This window comes from Myotis daubentonii, chromosome 7 (assembly GCF_963259705.1).
Source record: "Myotis daubentonii chromosome 7, mMyoDau2.1, whole genome shotgun sequence".
NCBI lineage: Eukaryota > Metazoa > Chordata > Mammalia > Chiroptera > Vespertilionidae > Myotis > Myotis daubentonii.
Genome location: NC_081846.1, coordinates 38,500,909 through 38,522,746, shown reverse-complemented (window position 1 = coordinate 38,522,746; position 21,838 = coordinate 38,500,909). Strand labels below are relative to the sequence as shown.

General features: G+C 40.0%; 1 protein-coding gene across 2 annotated transcripts in view; it reads left to right on the top strand.

The window, feature by feature from the left end:
• The first annotated feature begins 617 nt into the window (after positions 1-617).
• PPP1R1C (protein phosphatase 1 regulatory inhibitor subunit 1C) overlaps positions 618-21,838 on the top strand; it is a 116,678-nt gene continuing 95,457 nt past the window's right edge. Inside the window, exons 1-2 of one of the 2 annotated variants that reach the window (XM_059702490.1) lie at positions 618-893; positions 2,550-2,610. In XM_059702490.1, coding sequence (XP_059558473.1) covers positions 813-893; positions 2,550-2,610 — 142 coding nt within the window. In that variant the 5' untranslated portion in view covers positions 618-812. The remainder of the gene's footprint in view (positions 894-2,549; positions 2,611-21,838) is intronic. The other variant, XM_059702489.1, reaches the window with a different exon arrangement.

Sequence of the window (21,838 nt, the reverse complement as noted above, 5' to 3'; positions counted from 1 at the left end):
AGTCCAACCCCCCATTTTTCTAATGAGAGTATGGGGGCCTAGACATAGCCTGTGGTTTGCTTCAGGCTACAGAGCTTGTTAATGGAAGAGATGGAACCGGAACCAAGATCTGCTCAGCGGGTGGCAATGCTGTCCTCACTACACCACAGATGCTCTGCCTGCTATGATTAATCTCACCTAACCAGATATAGCAGATATTATTGGTTGTGGCTTACCCTCTGTGGCCATTCATCTATTTGGTGGCTGAATGTAAAATAGCAAGGGTGTCTGAATTATAAGTTGCTGCAAGAGAAATGAAATGATCCCATACTCAGACCCTGCCCCCAACTCCAAAAACTTCCTGCTTTAAATTCATCAATAATGAACGGCCCATCCCTGCAATACTCAGAGGGAGCTTATGTTGCACTTTGGAGCAGCCGGTTAGTAATGTGCAATGGATAGAGCCTTTCTTTCAAATCCCAGGGCAGCGAGTCCTTCAAGGCTAGCATTGCATTTTCAATTAGCTGCTGAGTGAATGTTTGGCATGTGTATTAGTGAAGAGGCATACAATTAGCTTATTATTCCTTTCTGTCTTGTGCTGAGAAGATCCGAGAGGTTGGTGAGGAACAGTCAAACCAGACATCGGTGTGGATTTTAAGGAGGGAGTTACTCAGACCTCGGCGTCTTCACTTGCTCACGCTGGAATTACAGCTATTTATTACGAAGCGCTCTGTGTGGCTGGGTGGAGTGTGCCCGAGGAAACACATCCCAGACACCACTTGGGGTTAGTCCTTCTGAGTCCTTCACGTGTCTGACTAATTCTCATCATTGCCATGGAGCCCAACAGTCCCAAAAAGATACAGTTTGCTGTACCTTTGTTCCAGAGTCAGATTGCACCCGAAGCGGCGGAGCAGGTAAGCAGAATTGGGTGGGGACCGGTTATTGGATATAGAGTAACATGGACATACATTCTTGTTATTAATTGAAGGTTTCTCTACCTCTTGAATTTGCCCAACTTCGTGGATTTCCAGGATACATGAATGAGAAATAAATTGGTTTCCATATGCACTTGTATTTGAGTTGCACTGGGTGAATTATCGCAGCATTTCATGGGATGCAAAATTAGCATCTGTTAGGGAAAATGGTTATGTTAGCAATTCAGATTTGGATCCGAAAATACCTTTGCTTTTGCTTATTAAAATAGCAGGTTCAACATTTAGAGAAACTTAAAAATAAATTCTAAAATTTAACAACCTTTTATTTCATTATTTATGAAATAAAAAGATAAATAAAGATTCATTTAACCATGAAAGCATTAAATCTTGGAATGATTTCAGATTATAGACTTAATATTTTATTTTAATGTTTTTTTATTATATATCCAGAGCAGTAATTATAAATATATGTAACATATGATAGATAGGATGTGTAGGTATATGTATAATTTAAAAAAACATTTAATTCAGATATTAAAGATAGTATTTTAACATTTCCTGAATTCCTTTTTCATCTATACTATGTCTATATGTATTTTTCTCTTTGTCTCTGTCTCTGACTCTCCCACATGTGATTGGTTTACATCTGTAGTATTGCCTTTCATATTCAGAACCACTTAAAATATCATTTGTGGTAAAATTATAGCAGCGAGGAGGCAAAAGCAAAGAAATTTATAAGGTCATCAACTTAATTCATTAATTTCTTAAAAACTAAGTTATCCCCGAATCTTTTACCAAATATTATATACAAAGCTTTAAAAACAATTATTAAATCTGAGACTCATAATTTTCCACAAGGTTGAAGTAGATTCACCCAGGCTTGGGCCAGTTAAATACAACCTTGAACATGCATCTGTGTTGAATGAGGCATTGGTTCTATCTTGGACAAGATGTCATTGGTAAATTTTGTCTACTTTCCTACTGACATGTACTTCAGGAATTTACCTATATATTCAAAGAATCATGGACATATTAGAGATTCTAATCATAATATATTCCTATAACTTAAATTAAGAAAAACACACACACACTAAAACAATTTGTTTTAAATGAATAACATACCCTCATAAGATCCATATTTATTTTTTATTTGTTGATTTATTCTAAATACTATACTAGAAAATGAGGAAAACTTATAATATTAATTAAAATTAAAAACTCATGCTGTTAAATTTAACCTGCTAGAAATTTGAGTTTTCTAAGCTTCTCTCATTTAGAAATAAGGACAATGGATCTTTAAAGCATCATTAATATTATGAAATTAGCAAGTCATCCCTCTACCTTCAGTGCATATTAATTTTCAGAGGCATCATTTGATTGTATACAACTACTTCTTTTTTGTGGAAGTGTAGTAGCTTTTTGGTAAACAAAGGTGATATTCATATATGACAGTTCTACTGTCTGACTTTCTATGTTTCAAAATTAATTTAGTGAGCGAGCACCTACTGTGCACCCTCCAGATATTTGCTTTTGTATGTTGGGAAAGATGAGGATGGGATAGCTTTGCAAGATGCAGGGCAACCTGGAGCAGTGCCTGACTCTCACTGACCTCAGCTGGGCCTTTGTTGTTCACAGATCAGGAAAAGAAGACCTACACCGGCATCACTTGTGATTCTCAATGAGCACAACCCGCCAGGTAAAGAAGCATGTTGTGTTTCACGCTCACTGATGGAACAGAATAGAATTGTTAGAATAACATCAAAGAGCATTTCATTGCCAAAAGACTTTAATTCTGCATTTCAATTAGCAACAATCTTACAGGTTCATCTCTACAGTGGATCACAAACAAAACCAGAAATAAATATAGAAACGATCTCAGCCAACAGCCTGCTTTTCTTCTAGAATAACACACTGGTGATGCTGATATGCTATGAAATGTTTTGTTAGCATTCGCTGTCCTGTGTTCAGGTGTTTGCATAGAATTTGATTTAGTGCTTACTAATGAGGCTGGTAGAAAGTTATTTAATTAGGTTTCAAAGCTCAAATGACAGCTCTCGAGAGCTTATATCTTTACGGAACAGGTTTCTTATCTATGAAAGGCTGTCATGGGTGGGCAATGAGCCAGCATTGGCTATAGCTTTGCAGATGATGTCATCTCTGAATAATGCAATTGACAAGTAACCAGATCAATTTTCCTCTCTGTCCATTTGAGAGCCATTCTGAAGGATTGCATCCATTTGTTGAGGTTTTATTTTCCATTTCCTGTAAAAAAGTAAAGCTGATTATTATTTCTGATAAAGAACAATGATCTGCAATACCCAAACATTATTTAGTTATTAAATAAATGGAGGTGATTTTAATCTCACATTTAAGTGCTTTTTCTAGTAACGTAAGACAGCAAAGGTCATTGGATTAATTGGTAGCCAGGCAGGACTTGGTGTTGGATTTTTGTAGGTATAAACAATAAGGATGGACAAAAGGGGTTTGAATAGTGGAAACAAGTCTAAGTATAGATTGTAGTAAGGGATCTGTTTTAAGAATATCAGGACAAAACAGACTGACTTTTTCAGATTCCTTTCTTATTAGAGAATATACATAAGAAAAGAAGGTAAAAATCGAATAGAATATTTATCATTGGGTCCAAAAATAGGAATGTGGTTAGCTGATAAAAAAATAAATAAGCAGCCTGGCCTGTATGGCTCAGTGGTTGTGTTGACCCATGAATCAAGAGGTCACCGGTTCGATTCCCAGTTAGGGCACATGCCCGGTTTTCGGGCTCCATCCCCTCTAGGGGGCCTGCAGGAGGCAGCTGATTGATGATGTTTCTCTCTCATCAATGTTTCTATCTCTCTATCCCTCTCCTTCCTCTCTCTAACAAAATCAATAAAAACATATTTTTAAAAAACACACACAAAAAAAGCAAATTTATTTCTGCTGAAAACAAAGAATCATACTTTGATCCCACAATTTTAAAGTGCTGTAGCATTTTAAAATCATTTTGAAATATATTATCTCACTTAAAAATGTTAACTTATATTTGTGTTAATAAGAAGTGCAGATGATATGCACTCATAATTTACAAATAAATACAAGTAAGTAAATACAATAATGAAATATCAGATTGGAGGTAATTTTATAGCAATTTTTCATCACTGTCCTTGTTCATAGTGGCAGACTTTTCCATAATGTCCTAGAACTTGCCTCCCTATGCCAACCTTGAAAACGATTGCCCATCTTGATTTCTAGATGTCCTTTGACTACTAAAGAGCAGCTTTCAGAATTCTGCAGGCATTGTTACTGTCTGAACATAATATAGCCAGGGAACTCATTTGAGCTCCTGAAATAGTAACTACAGCTTCTTGAATGCCAAATATTTACCACTTGTAATTGAGGAAAGTGTGCATCAGAGAGGTGAGGTGATTTTTTGCAGAATTCCTTCCATTGGAAGTGACAGATTACACAAACAGATCATTCTGGTTCTAGAGCCCATGCGTTTCCTATGGCATGATTCTGGCCCTACAAATTTCAGTTTGCAATACACAGTGAAGGCTCTGTAAATGTGACTAGACATTCAGGTCCAACCTTTAAGTAAGTCCATTGTCTCTAGACCACTTTGCTTAGTAGATAAGAAATTATATTTTAATATCCCTGTGAACAAAATTTATATTTTCTCCAGAAGCCTTTTCTTATCAGACCTCCTAATCACTAGATGGCAGTGTGCTAGTTCCCTTATAGACTCCATCATTTTCTCTTTTTATACGCACCTTTGGAGAGGACTTAGATGCAAATAGCATCTCGCGGAGAACTGTGTGGTTTTAGTAATGTCATCTCCCTGAATCTTCATCCTGCTTTTGGAAATGAGGATAGTTTAAAAGGACTGTCACTGTTTGGCTGTGTATAGCAATGTGTATGGCAACCAGAGATTTGAACTATTGATCAGTTCTTGCAGCAAAAACCCAAATGCTTATATAGTTTTCTCAATAAAAAAGATCTAGAACCATGATTATTGAGGAAATAAGTATAAGGACCAAACAAACAAACAAACAGCAACAAAAGAACATAATATGAAACCCAACCAACCCTGGATGCTAGTTTTTATGAGACGTGTGTTCTTGGGTAAAGGACCATATCTACAAGCTTTATTTTCTCATCTATAAAATAGGGATTATAAAGTCCATCCTTCCTACTTCACAGGGTTGTTGTAATGATTGAAAGAATTAATGTAAACACAGTTTAAAAATTGCAAAGTGCAACAAATATTAGGTGTTGTTAGCTTATGTGTTCTGGAATACAAACTTTGCACATGATATTTAAGGTTAAGATATAAAAACTAGATTTCATTTGTAATCTTCATAATCTGATTTGTACCAAATATTTCTGCCCTATCCAACAATTCCTTATGTTTCAAATATTACCTGAACACTCTCTATCAAACAAAACAAGACAAATAACAGCAATAACAACGAAAACCTTGTTAAATGTAAAATGACCTTTTTAAAGCAATTGCTTCTTTTAGCTCTCAATAGCAATATGTTCTTTGACAAATAAAAATTGATTGCAGCTTTCAATCCTGGCAAACTAAACAAATCTCTTTAATATATTGAAATTGTCCCAGGAAACAAGTGAGTGTTCTTTGAATCAGATATCATTAGTGCTGTTAAAAATCCCTGAAAAACCTTTCTTTATTGTCAATTAATGAAGCAAAGAAAATTAAATTTTCCATATAGAGACATAATTAACAAACCTTTTCAACTTATATAATTAGATCGTGTATTGTAATCCTTGTTAAATGAGTTAAACGTAGCTTATTTTTTAAACCTTTTCTTTTTTTTTTTAAAAATATATTTTATTGATTTTTTACAGAGAGGAAGGGAGAGAGATAGAGAGTTAGAAACATCGATGAGAGAGAAACATCGACCAGCTGCCTCCTGCACATCTCCCACTGGGGACATGCCCGCAACCCAGGCACATGCCCCCGACCGGAATCGAACCCAGGACCTTTCAGTCCGCAGGCCAAGGCTCTATCCACTGAGCCAAACCGGTTTCGGCTATTTTTTAAACCTTTTCAAGAGTTTGCATTCCAGCCAGTGTAGCTCAGTGCTTGAGCATCAACCTATGAACCAGGAGGTCATGGTTTGATTCCCGGTCAGGGCACATGCTGGGTTGCTAGCTTGATCCCCAGTAGGAGGCATGCAGGAGGCAGCCAATCAATGATTCTCTCTCATCATTGATGTTTCTATCTCTCTCTCCCTCTCCCGTCCTCTCTGAAATCAATAAAAATACATTTTAAAAAAGTTTGCAGAAATAATAATAAAATAATAGTATTTGAAATATTTAATTTTAAATTTAAAATACATATACATTCTGTTTATATTTGATAGAGGAGAAAGAGAACAGAAAGATGTTTCAACATGTAAATCCAGATTGTTTACTAGTTCATCTGCGCTGGTCTAAACACTTAGGTGAAGGGGGCACCTGACTGGTAGGATTGGAGGGGCAACAAAATGCCTGTGGATCCCTTTCTAACCAGTAGCCTAGGGCTCTGAGCAGGAGAAGCACTGCAGCAACAGATGCGTAACCTGTTAAGGATCTATCATCCTCTGGCATAGATTTATCAGCTTAACTCAAAATAATGGAAAACAGTACAAAAATTTTTTAAATTGAAAACATCATGCCTAAAAAAATGTAACAGCAAAGGGTGTTTACGGTAGAGAGGGCGGGACTATGTGCTTGCTCCTAGGAATGACTCTGAACAGCCAGAGGCAATAAAAAGATACTGGAAACTTGAGATGAGGGGGTAGAGAAGCGCAAAAGAAAACTTTCACCTTTTAAAATTCTTTTGGGGGGAGGGCTAATAATTTGGTGACCTTGTAGAAAACTGATTTTTAGTGCATTTTCTGTTAAGGGCTTATTTGCGATAAGTTCTCTGAGGCTATACAGTAGAGCTCATTGTCTATTCTTGTACTGTGTGCTCTTTGCTTTTACTCTTGGGAAATCTGTAGTTAAATAGTTTGGTTCCTGTGTTTTTATTTAGAGGGATGACATTTTCTCTATTCCAAAATAAATGCAATACCACTTTCTTCAGTTTATTTAATCACATTTCTGTATTTACTTAAACTTACTTGTCTTTAAGTAGACTTATGAGAAGTTATATATTTGATCACCAGTATTAGAAATCTAGAATTGGAAAAGAACTTCAGGAAATACCTAATCTAACCACACATCTTCATGAAAATACGTAAATCAACCCAAGTCCCAGAAACTCACTCCATTTTATATATCTCAGAGAAGAACCCATAGTTACCCCAATTTTTCAATTCTGGAGCCAATCATTTTAGTTGTTAGAAAATTAGTTTGTTACCCCAAACTTGAGTAATGCCACACTTCATTCTAAAGTAACTCTTTATTTATTGTCTTCAATGGAAGTTTATTTACTCATCTTTTAAAATATATACAGTCTTTCTCATTTTCTCTTCTGGATGAATATTCCAGGGCCCCTCTAAGGCTTGAATGAACTGTATCCAAATTATCCTTGTCTGTTGGCCTTTGGAACCCAGAGCTGTACACAACCTTCCAGTAAAAAGCCAGCCTCGACCAGGCCTTCTGACTATTAAATGTTGTGGCCCCCATTCTTTTCCACTTACGGTTAAGCAGACAATATGGTTACAATTAAATTTAATGGGCCTGATGCCTGTTAAACACCAGTGAACCAAAAAAGACCTGGATCTTAGTGAACATTTGGGTAAGTACCCAGGAGTTTTGGCAGCATTTAAAATCGTTCTGTACATCTAAAAAATGAGACCAGAAATATAATGTAAAATGTTTTGGGGATGATATTTATTGCACTTTCTATCACAGCCACATTTTGGGGCTATTGACTTTCCCTTTGGCAGTTTTAGCTCCAAATATTCTTAGAACGGAGGAATAAAAACAAAAACATTTTCTTTTTTAAATAATTTTTATTTCTTAAAGTATTATAAAGAGTATTACATATGTCTCCTTCCCCGCTCCCCCCTCCCTTGATTTTCCCCCGGCCTCCCCTACCCCACAGTGTTTTGTGTCCCTTGGTTATTCTTATATGCATGCATACAAGTCCTTTGGTTGATCTCTTAACCACCCCCCCCCCTTCCCCAAGCCCTCCCCAGGCTTCCCACTGTAGTTTGACAGTCTGTTCAATGCTGCTCTGCCTCTGCATCTATTTTTGTTCATCAGTTTATATTAGTCTTTATTATCCATTTCAACCTCACCGGGGCCGCCCCCACCTCACTGGGGCCATTTCAACATCACCGGGGCCGTCCCGACCAAAAACATTTCCTTATATGGATCATATGCACATTAGTTCATATGAGTTATATGAATTAAATATCACACTGTCTCTCTTCAATCTTGATAGTAAGTCTAGTCAGTAGAGAGAACTAGGCTCTCAAACTGACTGTGCTATTGAGGTCTACACACTGAAAAAGAATCCATAGTCCCTCTGTAGCATATGACTTTCTAAATGAAACTTGCATTTTAGAACTCTAAGTTCACTAATGAGGTTTTGAAGGCGTTGTATTTGCAATCCTGAGAGACATTGGATGGTATCTAGAGAATAGTGCTGGACTCAGATTGAGTTGTTCAAACAGAGAGACTCCAGGAATTTCTGTTGATGGGAGGTTTTGCAGGGTCAACAAAGTTAAAGTGTAGATTTATTTCCAGTGTTGGGGCATTCGTATGCACATAATCTCTTTTCGTGGAGTCTGTGTAACGAAACGAATGATTTGTGATCGAAAGGCAGTGAGCACCTTGAGTGCAAGCTTCAGAAATCACACTGAAGATTTTTCTGGGACTCTTAATGAATGATGGGTAAGACATCATAAGCCCAGACCTGGAGATGCCTGTCACCCTCAGGGACCTCCAATCAAATGTGTTCAAATAAAAGCTTTACTGGATCTATAGTCCAGGGAGTTTTGTTTCATTCTCGGTTTTCTCATCTTCTCTGAGAATGCGGTTGTAATTCATTCTGATCCTCAATCCCTGTTGATTGTTCAGCTTTTATTTTTCCTTCTTAGTATTAATGACAGTCAAAACAAATAAATGTCAATGTTTGTAGGCCATTCAAGAATCAATTGGTATCAATTTCTAAGGAATTTCAGGAAAAATTGTATTTTTCTCCTCAGCATTTATTTTTATGAGTTATTGAATGCCAAACCATGCAAAATGATATAAAGACAAGTGATGCATGTAGCTTTCAGAGACACAATTGATTGACATATTTTCCCATAACTATTTAATCTGTTCAGCCAAATAGCCCAATCAGTTGGAATAGTTGTGAGCCAAAGATGAGTTTCAGGTTCTTAGTCATGCCAAAATTTGCTATACTCTAAATATAATGAACTAGTCTACTCCTCAAATAAATGGAAAAAATGAAAGGGTCAGTTATAAAACTATGAAATAGTTCTACTTTATTTCAGCATGATTACTACTTTTGCTCATTTTGAGTAATATCCTATACTTTTCACTTTTATGTTGATTTTAACTAGAAATAGATTAGTGAAATATGACAGAATTGTGGGAGGGTCAATTTACTTCATTTTTCTTGTTTTGGACATAACAGATGAAAATAACTCTATGGTACTTTTGTGTGATAGAGAGGCAGTGTTTGTAATAGGTAAAGCGCTGGCTTTGACCGGGTTTAGAATGCTGGCTTTCCCAGTTACCAGCGGTGAGTCATTAGGTGTGTACTTCATGTCTATGGGCTTGGCTTCCTCCTTTCTTAAATAGGATATTGAGGTATGAGACAGTGCATAGCATAGTGCCTGCAATCAAGTAATACTGAATACATGCAACGCCCCCGCTGAGAAAAGCGGAGTTCTCCCAAAGCCTGCATTTCTTACTGAAAGGTCGCTCAGCTCTTTTCCAATTCTGACTGCATTAGGCAGCATCAAACAGTGTCCCCAAGAGATGGGGGTTTTTGATAAGAAAAAAAGATGTACCCTACTTCCTAATTCATCAGGATAATAATACACAATTAAGGAGGTGTTATGTATCTCATACTGTAGTATTTGTTCAACTGAGCATGTTTACAAATATAATTTTCATGAAATACGAGCTCTTTACAGTTTTTAAAATAAGCATGACATTGGTGTCTATAAAGTATGAACATACTATTGCAAGCATTAGAGATCTTTGTGGCAGATTTGTGCGTGACCAAAATTGAAATTCATATTCTAATAGTCTGTGGAAAGAAAGAAGGTTGAGTATTGAGTATAAGAATCCTTTAGAGATATCTAACAAAAACTCATTTTGGTTGCTTATATTTGATCCCACTTGTTCTCACTTCCTTCCATACACAATCTCTGTGCTATATTCTGGCTAAGCTTTTTCTTTGATTCCTTCATTTGGTTCTTTGCCAGCTCTTAAGATTAAGTCTAGACGGGCTCATTTGTGTAAATCAGTCTCCATGTTTTCCATCAATTTCTTTTATTTAAATTGTAGCATGAGACTCACTTACATTGTAAAAGTTTTCCTGACTAATCTGATCCATTGTCTGGCTTTGTTATTCCAATGCACTCCTGCCACCCCCAACACTTGAAGTTATTCATTGGCTTATACATTCAACTCAATTCAATAAATATTTATCAAATTCTTATTTTAATCCTCCAGGAACATGTGTTCTAGGTAGCAGAGAATAATATGTATGTCTGGATGAAGCAGGATGCAATTGTAATGATAGAAATCCCAGCTTCTCTCTCCATGGTAAGACGAATTCTGGCCAAGACACAGAAGCACTTATTTATTATGCTCACTGGTCTATAAAACATTTGTATGACGTATTTTGATCATTTTGCTTAAAGCCTTTAAGGATTGGAGTCAGAACTAAAATTTCATTACTGATTACAAACTAATAGAGTAGATATATCTATTCAAACTGGCAGAGTGAATATCTAGCAGAGTAGATTCTACGGGTTATTAAATTTAAATGGATACAAAATAGATCCTTAAATCCAATTACCATCCATTAACATTTTGGGCACTTACTCTGACTAAAGCACAATGTTAAATCCTCTAGAGCAGTGGTTCTCAACCTTCCTAGTGCCGCGACCCTTTAATACAGTTCCTCATGTTGTGGTAACCCCCAACCATAAAATTATTTTCTTTGCTACTTCATAACTGTAATTTTGCTACTGTTATGAATTGTAATGTAAATATCTGATATGCAGAATGAATTTTCATTGTTCGCGACCCACAGGTTGAGAACCGCTGGTCTAGAGGATAAAGTAGGTAAGCCACCATTGCTACCCTCATGGAGAAACCTACCTGAGACATATTTATAATTTAACACATGTATATTGTTAGTAAAATCAACAACGTGTGGCAAAAATACAAAACATAATTCAGAACAGAAATGTCTGCTGCAGGATTCGATTATGATGTAAGCACAATACAAAGACTATATATATGCTTGATAAGTGGCAAGTATTGTTTCGGGGAGGCAGACAGGTAGTACCTAGAAGCAGAGGTGTTGAAATCACTCAAGTCTGCAGGTCTGGATATGGATCTCAGTGGGCTGCTCACTACCTGTGCTACCCAGCAAAGTGGCTCAGCCTCCTAAGCTCCACTATGTGAGAAATCTAGGTTCTTGTGACTCTGAAATGCATGTTTTTTTCTCTAACACCACCATATTTCACTAAATATAAAATATATTCTTTAGAAAGAAGGCTACTTTATGTTTATTGAATAAATTGATGTGCATTTTTGTGTCTGCATAGTAATATACATAGGCCACAACATTGTCAGCTGTTCTGGGGAGTTGAAGGGCACATTCAGTTTCAAATTTAAGATTAAAAAAGTTACTAACAGCTCTTTCTAATTCTTTCTGGTTCATAGTCATATTCAAGAAAAACAGTAAATTGGTGGTAGTTGGCGACTTCTAACAAAAAAAATCTCTCCAAGTTATGTAATTAAATGAGAAGTGTTTTTTCCATATTTCTTTATTTTAGAACTAGAGGCCTGGTGCACAAATTCATGCATAGGTGGGGTCCCTCGACCTGGCCAGCGATCAGGGCCATCTTGCCCCGTCTCAATCAGGGCTGATCAGGGCCAGCTTGCCAGGGGTAGGGACTATGGGAGGTTGGCCAGCCATGGGAGGTTGGCTGTGGGAGCACACTGACCACCAGGGGGCAGCTCCTGTGCTGAGCATCTGCCCCCTGGTGGTCAGTGCCCATCATAGCGACCAGTCGTTCGATCATTTGGTCTGTTGGTTGCTTGGGCTTGTATATATATAGACTAGAGGCCCGGTGCACAAAAATTTGTGCACTCGGGGGGAGGGGGGTCCCTCAGCCTGGCCTGTGCCCTCTCGCAGTCTGGGACCCCTCGGGAGATAATGACCTGCTGTCTTAGGCCTGCTCCCAGGTGGCAGAGGGAAGGCCCAGTCCCTAGGTGCAGCCCCTGGTCGGGCTCAGAGCAGGACCGATTGGGGAGTTAGGGCGCTGCCCCCTGTCATGCACAGAGCAGGGTGGATCGGGAGGTTGCGATGCTGCCGGGAGCCGGTCCATCCTTGTATTTGCCGGGAGCCGGTCCATCCTTGCTGTTTCAAGGGACCTGGCATATATGGCATACGGTTCTTAATATGTTTGCTCACCTTCTTGGCGCTGTGTTTTAACCAAGGTCACCTCTCCGAGAAAGGTTGAATCCCCAGGTAGGGATTTTCCCCTGAAGTTAGGGAGGGAATAAAACCCCTCAACTAAGTGCCAGGCGGGTAATTAATCACTTTAACTACGAACAATCATGCTTAAGCTACATAATCTTTACTCCCTGGAATGGAGATAAGAAACGCCCTAACCTTTGTAATAGAGATTGATAGGATTGAATCAACTGGTATAAATACAGTTGTAACAAAACAGAATTTAGAACACAGAACTTCAGACACAGAACTTAGAACACAGGGCTTGGAAGACAGGACCAAGAGAGACAGAGCCTAGGCACAGAACCTACACAGAACGTTCTCTAGAGACAGAAGGACTTAGCTGGAGAGAACATGGCAAAAGATCCTGAACTGAACCTGACTACAGAAATATGGCAAGAGAACCTGACTAGAACCTGGTGACCAAACCTGGCTAGAGATCTCAGACAGAACCTGGCTGGAGAACCTAGCGAGGGAACATGGCCACAGAACCGGGCTGGAGATCCGTAGCAGAACCTCTCTTGGGATCATGAACAGAACTTGGCTAGAGGTCCTGGCTAGGCTGCTGATCAACTGAACGCTGTCTCTGTGTCCTTCCTTCTTCGCCGACTCCGTCCACGCCTTTGGGAACCCCTGGACCTGCTGGGGCTGGACCCCGGCACGATGCCACCCTCAGTCACGCTCAGGGTAGGGCCGATTGGGGGGTTGGGGCACTGCCCTCTGTCACACTCAAGGCAGGGTGTGGAGGGGGGAGGTTGCGGCGCCACCCCCTGTCACGCACAGAGCAGGGCCAATCAGGGGGTTGGTGCGCTGCCCCCTATCATGCACAGAGCATGGCCCATCAGGGGGGTTGGGGCTCTGTACCCTGTCACGCACAGAGCAGGGCCCATCAGGGGTTTGGGGCGCTGCCCTCTGTCTCACACAGAGCAGGGCTGATCAGGGGGTTGGGGCGCCGCACCCTGTCACACACAGAGCCACAGGGCGATCATGGGGTTGGGGAGCTCCCCCTATCAGGCACAGAGCAGGGCTGATCAGGGGGTTGGGGCGCGTTCCCCTGTCACGAACAGAGCAGGGCGGATAGGGAGATTGTGGCCCTGTCCCCTGTCACACACAGAGCCGCAGGGCAATCAGGAGGTTTGGGCGCTGCCCCCTGTCACACTGATCCCGGTGCCGGGAGGCCTCTCGGCTTCGCTGATCCCAGTGCTGGGAGGCATATTACCCTTTTACTATATAGGATAGAGGCCTGGTGCACGGGTTGGGGCCAGCTGGTTTGCCCTGAAGGGTGTCCTGGATCAGGGTGGGGGTCCCCACTGGGATGCCTGGCCAGCCTGGGTGAGGGGATGATGGCTGTTTGCAACTGGTCACACACCCTTGAGGGTGGGGGTCCCCACTGGGTGCCTGGCCAGTCTGGGTGAGGGGCTGAGGGCTGTTTTCAGGCTGGCAAGTGACTGAAGCTCCCAACCGCTCCTTTTTTTTTTTTTTTTATTCTGGCCAGCTTTAGCTCTGGCTCCAGCTCTGAGGCCTCTGCTGCTGAAAGCAGGCTTCTGGCCTTTGTTTACCTTCTGTATTTGAAACAATGTTGCGATCCTGCTGGCTGAAGCCCAACGGACTAAAGCAGGTTTCTGGGGTTTTGTTTAGCTTCTATATTTGTAACATAGTTGCTTAGAGTTGCAGCTCAGAGGCCTGCAGCAGCAGGCGGGGAACGTTGGAGTCCTCTGTCACTGAAGCAAGCAAGCCTCATGTTCACTTTAAGCTACCTGGCTTCCGGCCGCCATCTTGGCTGGCAGTTAATATGCATATTGCCCTGATTAGCCAATGGGAAGGGTAGCGGTCGTACGCTAATTACCATGTTTCTCTTTTATTAGATAGGATTGCTCAGGAACAAGTCTGAAAGTTTTGGGATATTCTACCTTTTCTTCCATCCTTTTCTAGTCATTACTTTGTTTCAGCAATTCCAGGCACATTTGGGAGCAGAATTTACCAAGGGCTTAAATTAAAATGCCCCCAGGGCCCAGGCAGGTGACATATAGAGTGCCCTGGCTCTGTGTAGGTATGACATTGTGATGGGCCCTGTGGTCCATGTGGAGGATGCAATATTTTTATTGGCTGCTCAGTCTAGGGCACTATTGCTTTATTCCAAAATCATATAGTAACTTCCAAACTGCTTTCCCATGACTTTAACACTGGGAGTTAGCTTTGTGTAGAACTAAGAGCCCTAACCTTAGAATAACATGGTATATCTGAATCTCTGAGCTTTAGTTCCCAGTTCCATGAAGCACAGAGCATGATAACAGATCATGCTGGAATCAAGCAAGATGACATATGCCAGCAATCCTATTGATAGTGGATTTATTCTTGCCCAACTCTGGTTTATGTGAGAGGCTTTGGCAATCTTAATTATATATGGGTGATTCTCTAGGGAAGATTCACTTTCATAATTGGTTTGTTATGACCTTTGATTTGTATTCTATAATTTACCTGTCCTAGCTTTCAATTAGCTATGATAAGGCACATGAGGTCTTCTCATGAGAAGCTCATATATTTCATCACAATCTGCACATCATTATAATTTCTTGCTTTAAGTCATTCAGTCATTTCCTCCATAGTCTGTGGAACATTTATTGCACAAATTGTTGATAATTGTACCATAGCTAAGATTTAATTAAAGAAAAAAAATGAACAGAGCAAAGGAAAATAATTGTGTTTGACTATGGTTAACATTACGTTTCATTTATTTATTTATTTTTTACTTTTGACTGCCGGGGTCCAGCCCCGGGGCTCCAGGGGTCCCCAAAGGTGTGGAAGGAGTCGGCGAAGAATGTTTTACACAGCATTTGACCTGTCCTAATTCCTTTCTTCCTTTTTTTCCTCTTCTTTTTTTTTAGAAATATATTTTTATTGATTTCAGAGAGAAAGGGAGAGGGAGAGAGAAACATCAATGATGAGAGAAAATCATTGATTGGCTGCCTCCAGCATGCCACTACTGGGCATGGAGCCCATAACCTGGGCATGTGCCCTTTACCAGAATCAAACCCAGGACCCTTCAGTCTGCAAATCAATGCTCTATTCACTGAGCCAAACTAGCTAGGGCCCTAATTCCCACCCCCCTTTAATTGAATGTATTGGGGTGACACTGGTTAACAAAATTATACAGGTTTCAGTTGTACAATTCCACAACACACCATCTGTACCTCAAGTCAAGTCTCCTTCCATCATCATTTATCCCTCCTACACTGTCTGCGCCCCCGCCCCCCCCCCCCGCAGTCACCACACTGTTGTCCATGTCCATGAATTTTTTTCTCTCTTTTCTTTTTCTTTTTTGCTCAATTTCTACACACACCCGCAGCACACCCCCATTCCCAATAGCTGTCAGCCTGCTCTCTATCTATGAGTCTGTCCCTATTTTGCTTGTCAGTTCATTTTGCTCATTAGACTTTTCTATTTCCTCTAGTTTTGGCTGAGGGTTCTAAAGCTGAATACAGGAAACTTGCTCATTTGCCATAGGTATCTTCTTATTGAAAATAACTTTTCCATATGTCCAGGGATTTCAGATCAAGCAGGACAGACTCGGAATGGATTTGCTTTTCAAAGGATTATTCATTCTCCCTTCTTGGATCCTAAGCACTGCCCACTTGCCCCAGTGATGAAAGGATTTTCAAGAAATAATGCCAGAGAGCTACTCACCATCACATTTCAGTGAAGAAAAATGTCATGAATGACTGAGCTAGAATGGCTCATCTCAAATTCTCCCACAGGTCATTTTACTTGGTGAATAGCCCAGAATTCCTGCTTTACTAAGCCAATAAAGGGCACTTTTTGCTTAAGGTCTTGGAGACAGTCAAAGATATTTTTTTTTTCAAAGATATTTTTATACTGTAGTTTTATAGTTCACAGCCATAGTTGGAGTCAAGCCCAATACCAGCTGTACTGTTTATATGGACAGTTACATACAAGGAACATATTAAATACATATTTTACAGATAGATCTAGTACAGACGTATCTAGTACAGATACATCTAGTACATAAAAGAAAAATGCCTTTAAGCTACAAATAAAATAATTTAAAAAATAATATAAGCTCAAAGGCAAATGTAAAGAGTTTAATCGTAACTTATCTTATCTTTTATAGTTTTACTAGAGGCCCGGTGCACGTATTCATGCACCAGTGGGGTTCCTTGGTCTGGCCTGCAGGGATAGGGCTGAAACAGGCTCTCTGACATCCCCCAAGGGGTCTTGGATTACAAGAGAGGGGTTCTCGGGTGACACACCCCAGAATCGGGCTCCCTCCTCTCTAGTTCCGGGTGCATCAACTGAGAATCGCAGCTGCCAAGTCACTGCAGCTTGGCAGCTCCTGTGTTGAGCATCTTTCCCCTGGTGGTCAGTGTACGTCATAGCTACTGGTTGGAGCATCTGCTCCCTGGTGGTCATTGCGCGTCATAGCTACTGCTCAGACAGTCGAATGGTTGGTCGGTCGCTTAGGCTTTTATATATATGGATAGTTTGCAAACCTATTTCACCTATAATATATATCCTCAAAATGCTGTGAGATAAATATTACTTTCATTTTACAGAATGAGGGTGACTGGTGAGCTGCTCAAGATCAAAGAAGCTAGGAAGTTAGTAGGTCTGAAATTTAAAGATAGGTTGTCTATCCAAAGTCAATGGACTTCCCACTGTATTAATACATTTATCTTTCTACATATAAGCAACATCATACTCTTGTTGTTTTATTTCTATCTTCCTCATGGAAGTAATCATAAGCAAGTTCTTAATTATAACTTAGCCACACGAGGTTCTATTTGATGTGATACCAGAATGTACTTTTTTCTATTCTATTTCAACTAGTGGCCCGGTGCATGAAATTTGTGCACAGGTCAGGGGGTTCCTCTTAGCCCAGCCTGCACCCTCTTCAATCGGGAACCGCTTGGGGAATTTCTAACTGCCGGTTTAGGCCCAATCCCAGGGACTGGGCCTAAACCAGCAGTCGGACATCCCTCTCGCAATCTGGGACCACTGGCTCCTCTAACCACTCACCTGCCTGCTTGCCTGATCATCCCTAACTGCCTCTTCCTCCCTGATTGCCCCTAACTGCCCTCCCCTACTGGCCTGATCTCACCTCCAACTGCCTCTGCCTGCCTGATACCCCTAACTGCCCTCCCCTGCCAGCCTGATCTCGCTCAGTCTCTGGCCCTCTTTGTTTTTCTCAGCAGTCCTCCAGGCCTCCCTGCCTCCCTGTCTCCCTCTTCCTCTTTCCCAGCTAGGAGGGGGCGGGGCCAGTGGGGGCTGCTCCACCTTCTGCCCTCCTTCCCTTTCCTCCAGGCCTCTTCAGGCCCTGTCTGTTTTGTTTTCTTGTTCTGAGAGAGGCTCCTAGAGCAAGCTGGGAGAGAGAGAAAGAAAGGGAGAAAAGGCTGTGAGCTGGTGGGTGTTGTGTGTGTCTGTGCATGTGTGTGGTTGTGAGTGAGTGTGAGTGCTGGCCGGACCTCCCCTGTCCCCATCTCTGCTGCCACAAGTCCCCACCCACCAGAGCCTGCTGCACACACAGCCTGGGCGTTAGGTCTAGCCTCCAGTCACTGTGGATGTGATGAACCCAGGGTTTTTATATATTAGGATGTGAGTGATATTGTCTTGGAGTGTCAATTCTATTTCTTTTCCTTTTTCTTTTCTTTGATAATGTATTAAATAAGATGACTTTAATATTTAGTTTTTTATTATATAAGCAAAAATTCAGATAATCAAACAAAAAAATAAATCTCAAGCATTTCCTTCTTAGAGTTAGACCCTGTTATTTATTTTGATGTCTGGTTTCCTACCTGTATATATACACTTATTAAAACAACTCTTGTCTTGACTTAGAACATAAGTTGGAAGGCTAACAGCTTAAAACTTTGGATTCTAGTTGACCAATATGAGTGATTTGTACACATATTGAGATGTCATCTTCCCTTTCCGATTCTAGTTGACCAATATGAGTGATTTGTACACATATTGAGATGTCATCTTCCCTTTCCGATTCTAGTTGACCAATATGAGTGATTTGTACACATATTGAGATGTCATCTTCCCTTTCCGTCTATTGCAGTTGTTCTTATCTTCCTAGACTCAGCTCAAATCTCCTTTTCCCTATGAGCCTTTCATCAATCATTCCAGCTGGAAGGCTTGAGTCCAGTAGAAGTAACAAATCACTGGGTCCATTGACTCATTTGCTCCAACTGATTGTCAATGACTTTCTGTCACCTTGTAATGCCCTGAAGGAATGGATTATGAAATCATTAAATTTTAATATGAGTTGGAAGAAGAAATACCATGTCAGCAGACCCTTCCAAGTGTATCAGGTGTTAGTTAAGTCCTCTCTGGGTAGCAGGTCTGAAGAACAGGGCTCTGGAGATATGAGAGAGTGACTAAGCAGAACCCTTGTTCTGGAAGGAAAATAGAGACCACTTAAAACTTACCTGATTATTTCAGAAAGTTTATCTTTGCCCTCACATTGCACAACTACCTACACATGATAGCCCATTGAACCACAGGAGCTCTTACATTAAATATTTATAAGATAATTTAAAATGGCTTTTACAGCACATGAACAGGATGAAAAAAGTTGGAATCATCTCAGCAAGGATAAATTTTATTAGCAGTAGATTGGAGCTGGTTGTGTCACTGTTTCAGTCTAGACATGCTCTTAATTAGCACCATACTCAGCTAATGACTGTGGATAGACAATTTTGCATAATCGTGATTTTGAGACTTATATCCCAAAGCCTTAGTGTGCTTGTCCAATAACCAATTGCTCTCTTTAAATCATCTGAATCTGTTTTTAAAAAGTCAGTAAAATGGTGATAGTAGAAAACTGAATATATAATCAATTTGGCTGCCTTCTTAGAGGAACATAGGAGTTCAAGAGTTCAATTCAATACTGCCATATAATAGCAGTATCTGTCCTGTAATGGTCATTTACCTTTCTCCTAAGTTGATGAGTAAATGGGCCCACATAAATAGGGACTAAGCTTACTTTTCATTTCCTTTGAATTGAGAAGTAAACATTTTACCCAGTAATGCCCTGAAACTTTATTGTTCTTTGCAATAAGCTATCAGGGAATAGTTAGCAACTTGTAGTCAATACTGAAAATCAAACAGTTCATGACTTATCAAAAACATTTAAAATTACACACTTCATTCAAAAGTCCATTTTGGCTTGCATGTAAGATTTCAACATAAGTGGAAGGTAATGACTATAAGGAAACTAATTTTAGAGTGGACCTTGTACCTTATCCTCCCTTTCCCTCATTTTTTACACAAGGCAGCCACAGAAACAACTTACTGTGGCCCCAGTGCATTATTTGTAAGCATATTGTAAGCACATAGCTTTGCAAACAACTTTCCAGCTGTTTTATTTTCTGATTCACATAAAACTGTGTTCTATATATTTCTTTTATCTGGGTACTTATTAAAATACTAGAGGCCTGGTGCACGAATTTGTGCACAGGTGGGGTCCAGCCAGCCCGCCCCGATCAGAGCCAATTGGGGCCGGGCCGGCCAGGGCGAGGGGCCATGGGAGGTTGGCTGGCCTGCCCCACCCTCGATCGGGCCAGTTGGCTGGCCACAGTGCACGTCATAGTGATCGGTCGTTCCAGTCGTTCTGGTCATTCCAGTCATTCTGGTCGCTTGGCTTTTATATATATATAGATCTATAATTATGAGCATACTGGGGTTTATTACCTAAAAATGAGCTTATTGCAGGCATCAGTTCATTTTCTTATTTCTAACTTAGTTTGACATTCTTCTTGGCAACTTTTCAGACATACCACAACCTAATTACTATCGTTATATTTCCCCTTTTAATATTAAATTTTTCTGTGCAATAGCTTGAATTTGAAATTGATCTCATTGTTTTTAGAAGTATAGGCCTACATTTCACTTCAGTGAAAAGCCTGAAAGGCTTTAGCATCAAACTCCTAATGAGAAAATATCTTTCTTAGATACAAAATAATCTTGACTCTTTCACATAAAATAAATTGAGAAAAAATAGAATATGACTTCCTATTCAAAATTTTATATTCTAAGGAACACATGCAAGTGGAAACAAAACAAGGCAAAACAAAAATCAAAATGATTAAAAATATTTGTGTATGTTATTAAATTTATAGTTTAATAATGTAATTATTATATAATAATGAGTAAGACTCCTTTTTTTAAAAATAGAATACTTGAATTTTACTTTTTATTAATAATTTTGATTGAATGTTTTGATGAAGGAAAAAGCATGACAAAGACAAAAAGCCCCAAAATGATCTTTCAAAGAATTGACATATAACATATTATTAGTTTTTAACATTGCTTATGCTCCCTGATCTAGACTGATTGACATGCTCTAAACATTCCCAATAAAATTACAAACGCAGTAAGAGCACATAACCAGTTAGTAAATGCTTAACGGAGGGAAGAAGTTGTGCTGAAACCTGAAGGAAAAGGCAGGGAAGAATATTCAAGACAATGGCAAAAACACGGACAAAGTCTCAGAAGTAGGGCAAGGCCTTGCAGATTTGAGAAACTGTAAGCAGTCCAGTCGGAATCAACATAAAGTGGCATCAGGTGAGGGTGGAGGTTAGGTGGGCACCATATAGGGGAACATTGTAAAAATGTTGAAGGAGTTATGATTAGGAACCCCCAAATGGTTTCAAGCAGGGGGGCTTGTGTGCTCAGATTTTTTTTTCCCAATATATTTTATTGATTTTTTACAGAGAGGAAGGGAGAGAGATAGAGAGTTAGAAACATCGATGAGAGAGAAACATCGATCAGCTGCCTCCTGCACATCTCCCACTGGGGATGTGCCCGCAACCCAGGTACATGCCCTTGACCGGAATCGAACCTGGGACCCTTCAGTCCGCAAGCCGACGCTCTATCCACTGAGCCAAACCAGTTTCGGCTTGTGTGCTTAGATTTTATTCTAAAATGGTCCCTGTGGTCACAGATAAAGAATAAATATGAGTGAAAAAGTCTGAGGCCATGGAGAGTCAGTGGACTTGGTTAATTGGATGGCAGATGGGGAGATGGTGATACAAAAGAAGTTTGGCTTAAGGCTACAGATACCAGGGCCTTTTCTAAGAAGGCAGAACACATTTGGAGAGGAGTGGGAAAGGTGATGAGTTTAGAATGAAGCACATTACTGTAGATATAGTGGATAAAATCTCTCTTATTCTAATGTCATATGAAATATTTAAAACATTCCTGGAAGTAATGCCTCTCTAATGGAGCCACTGGAATT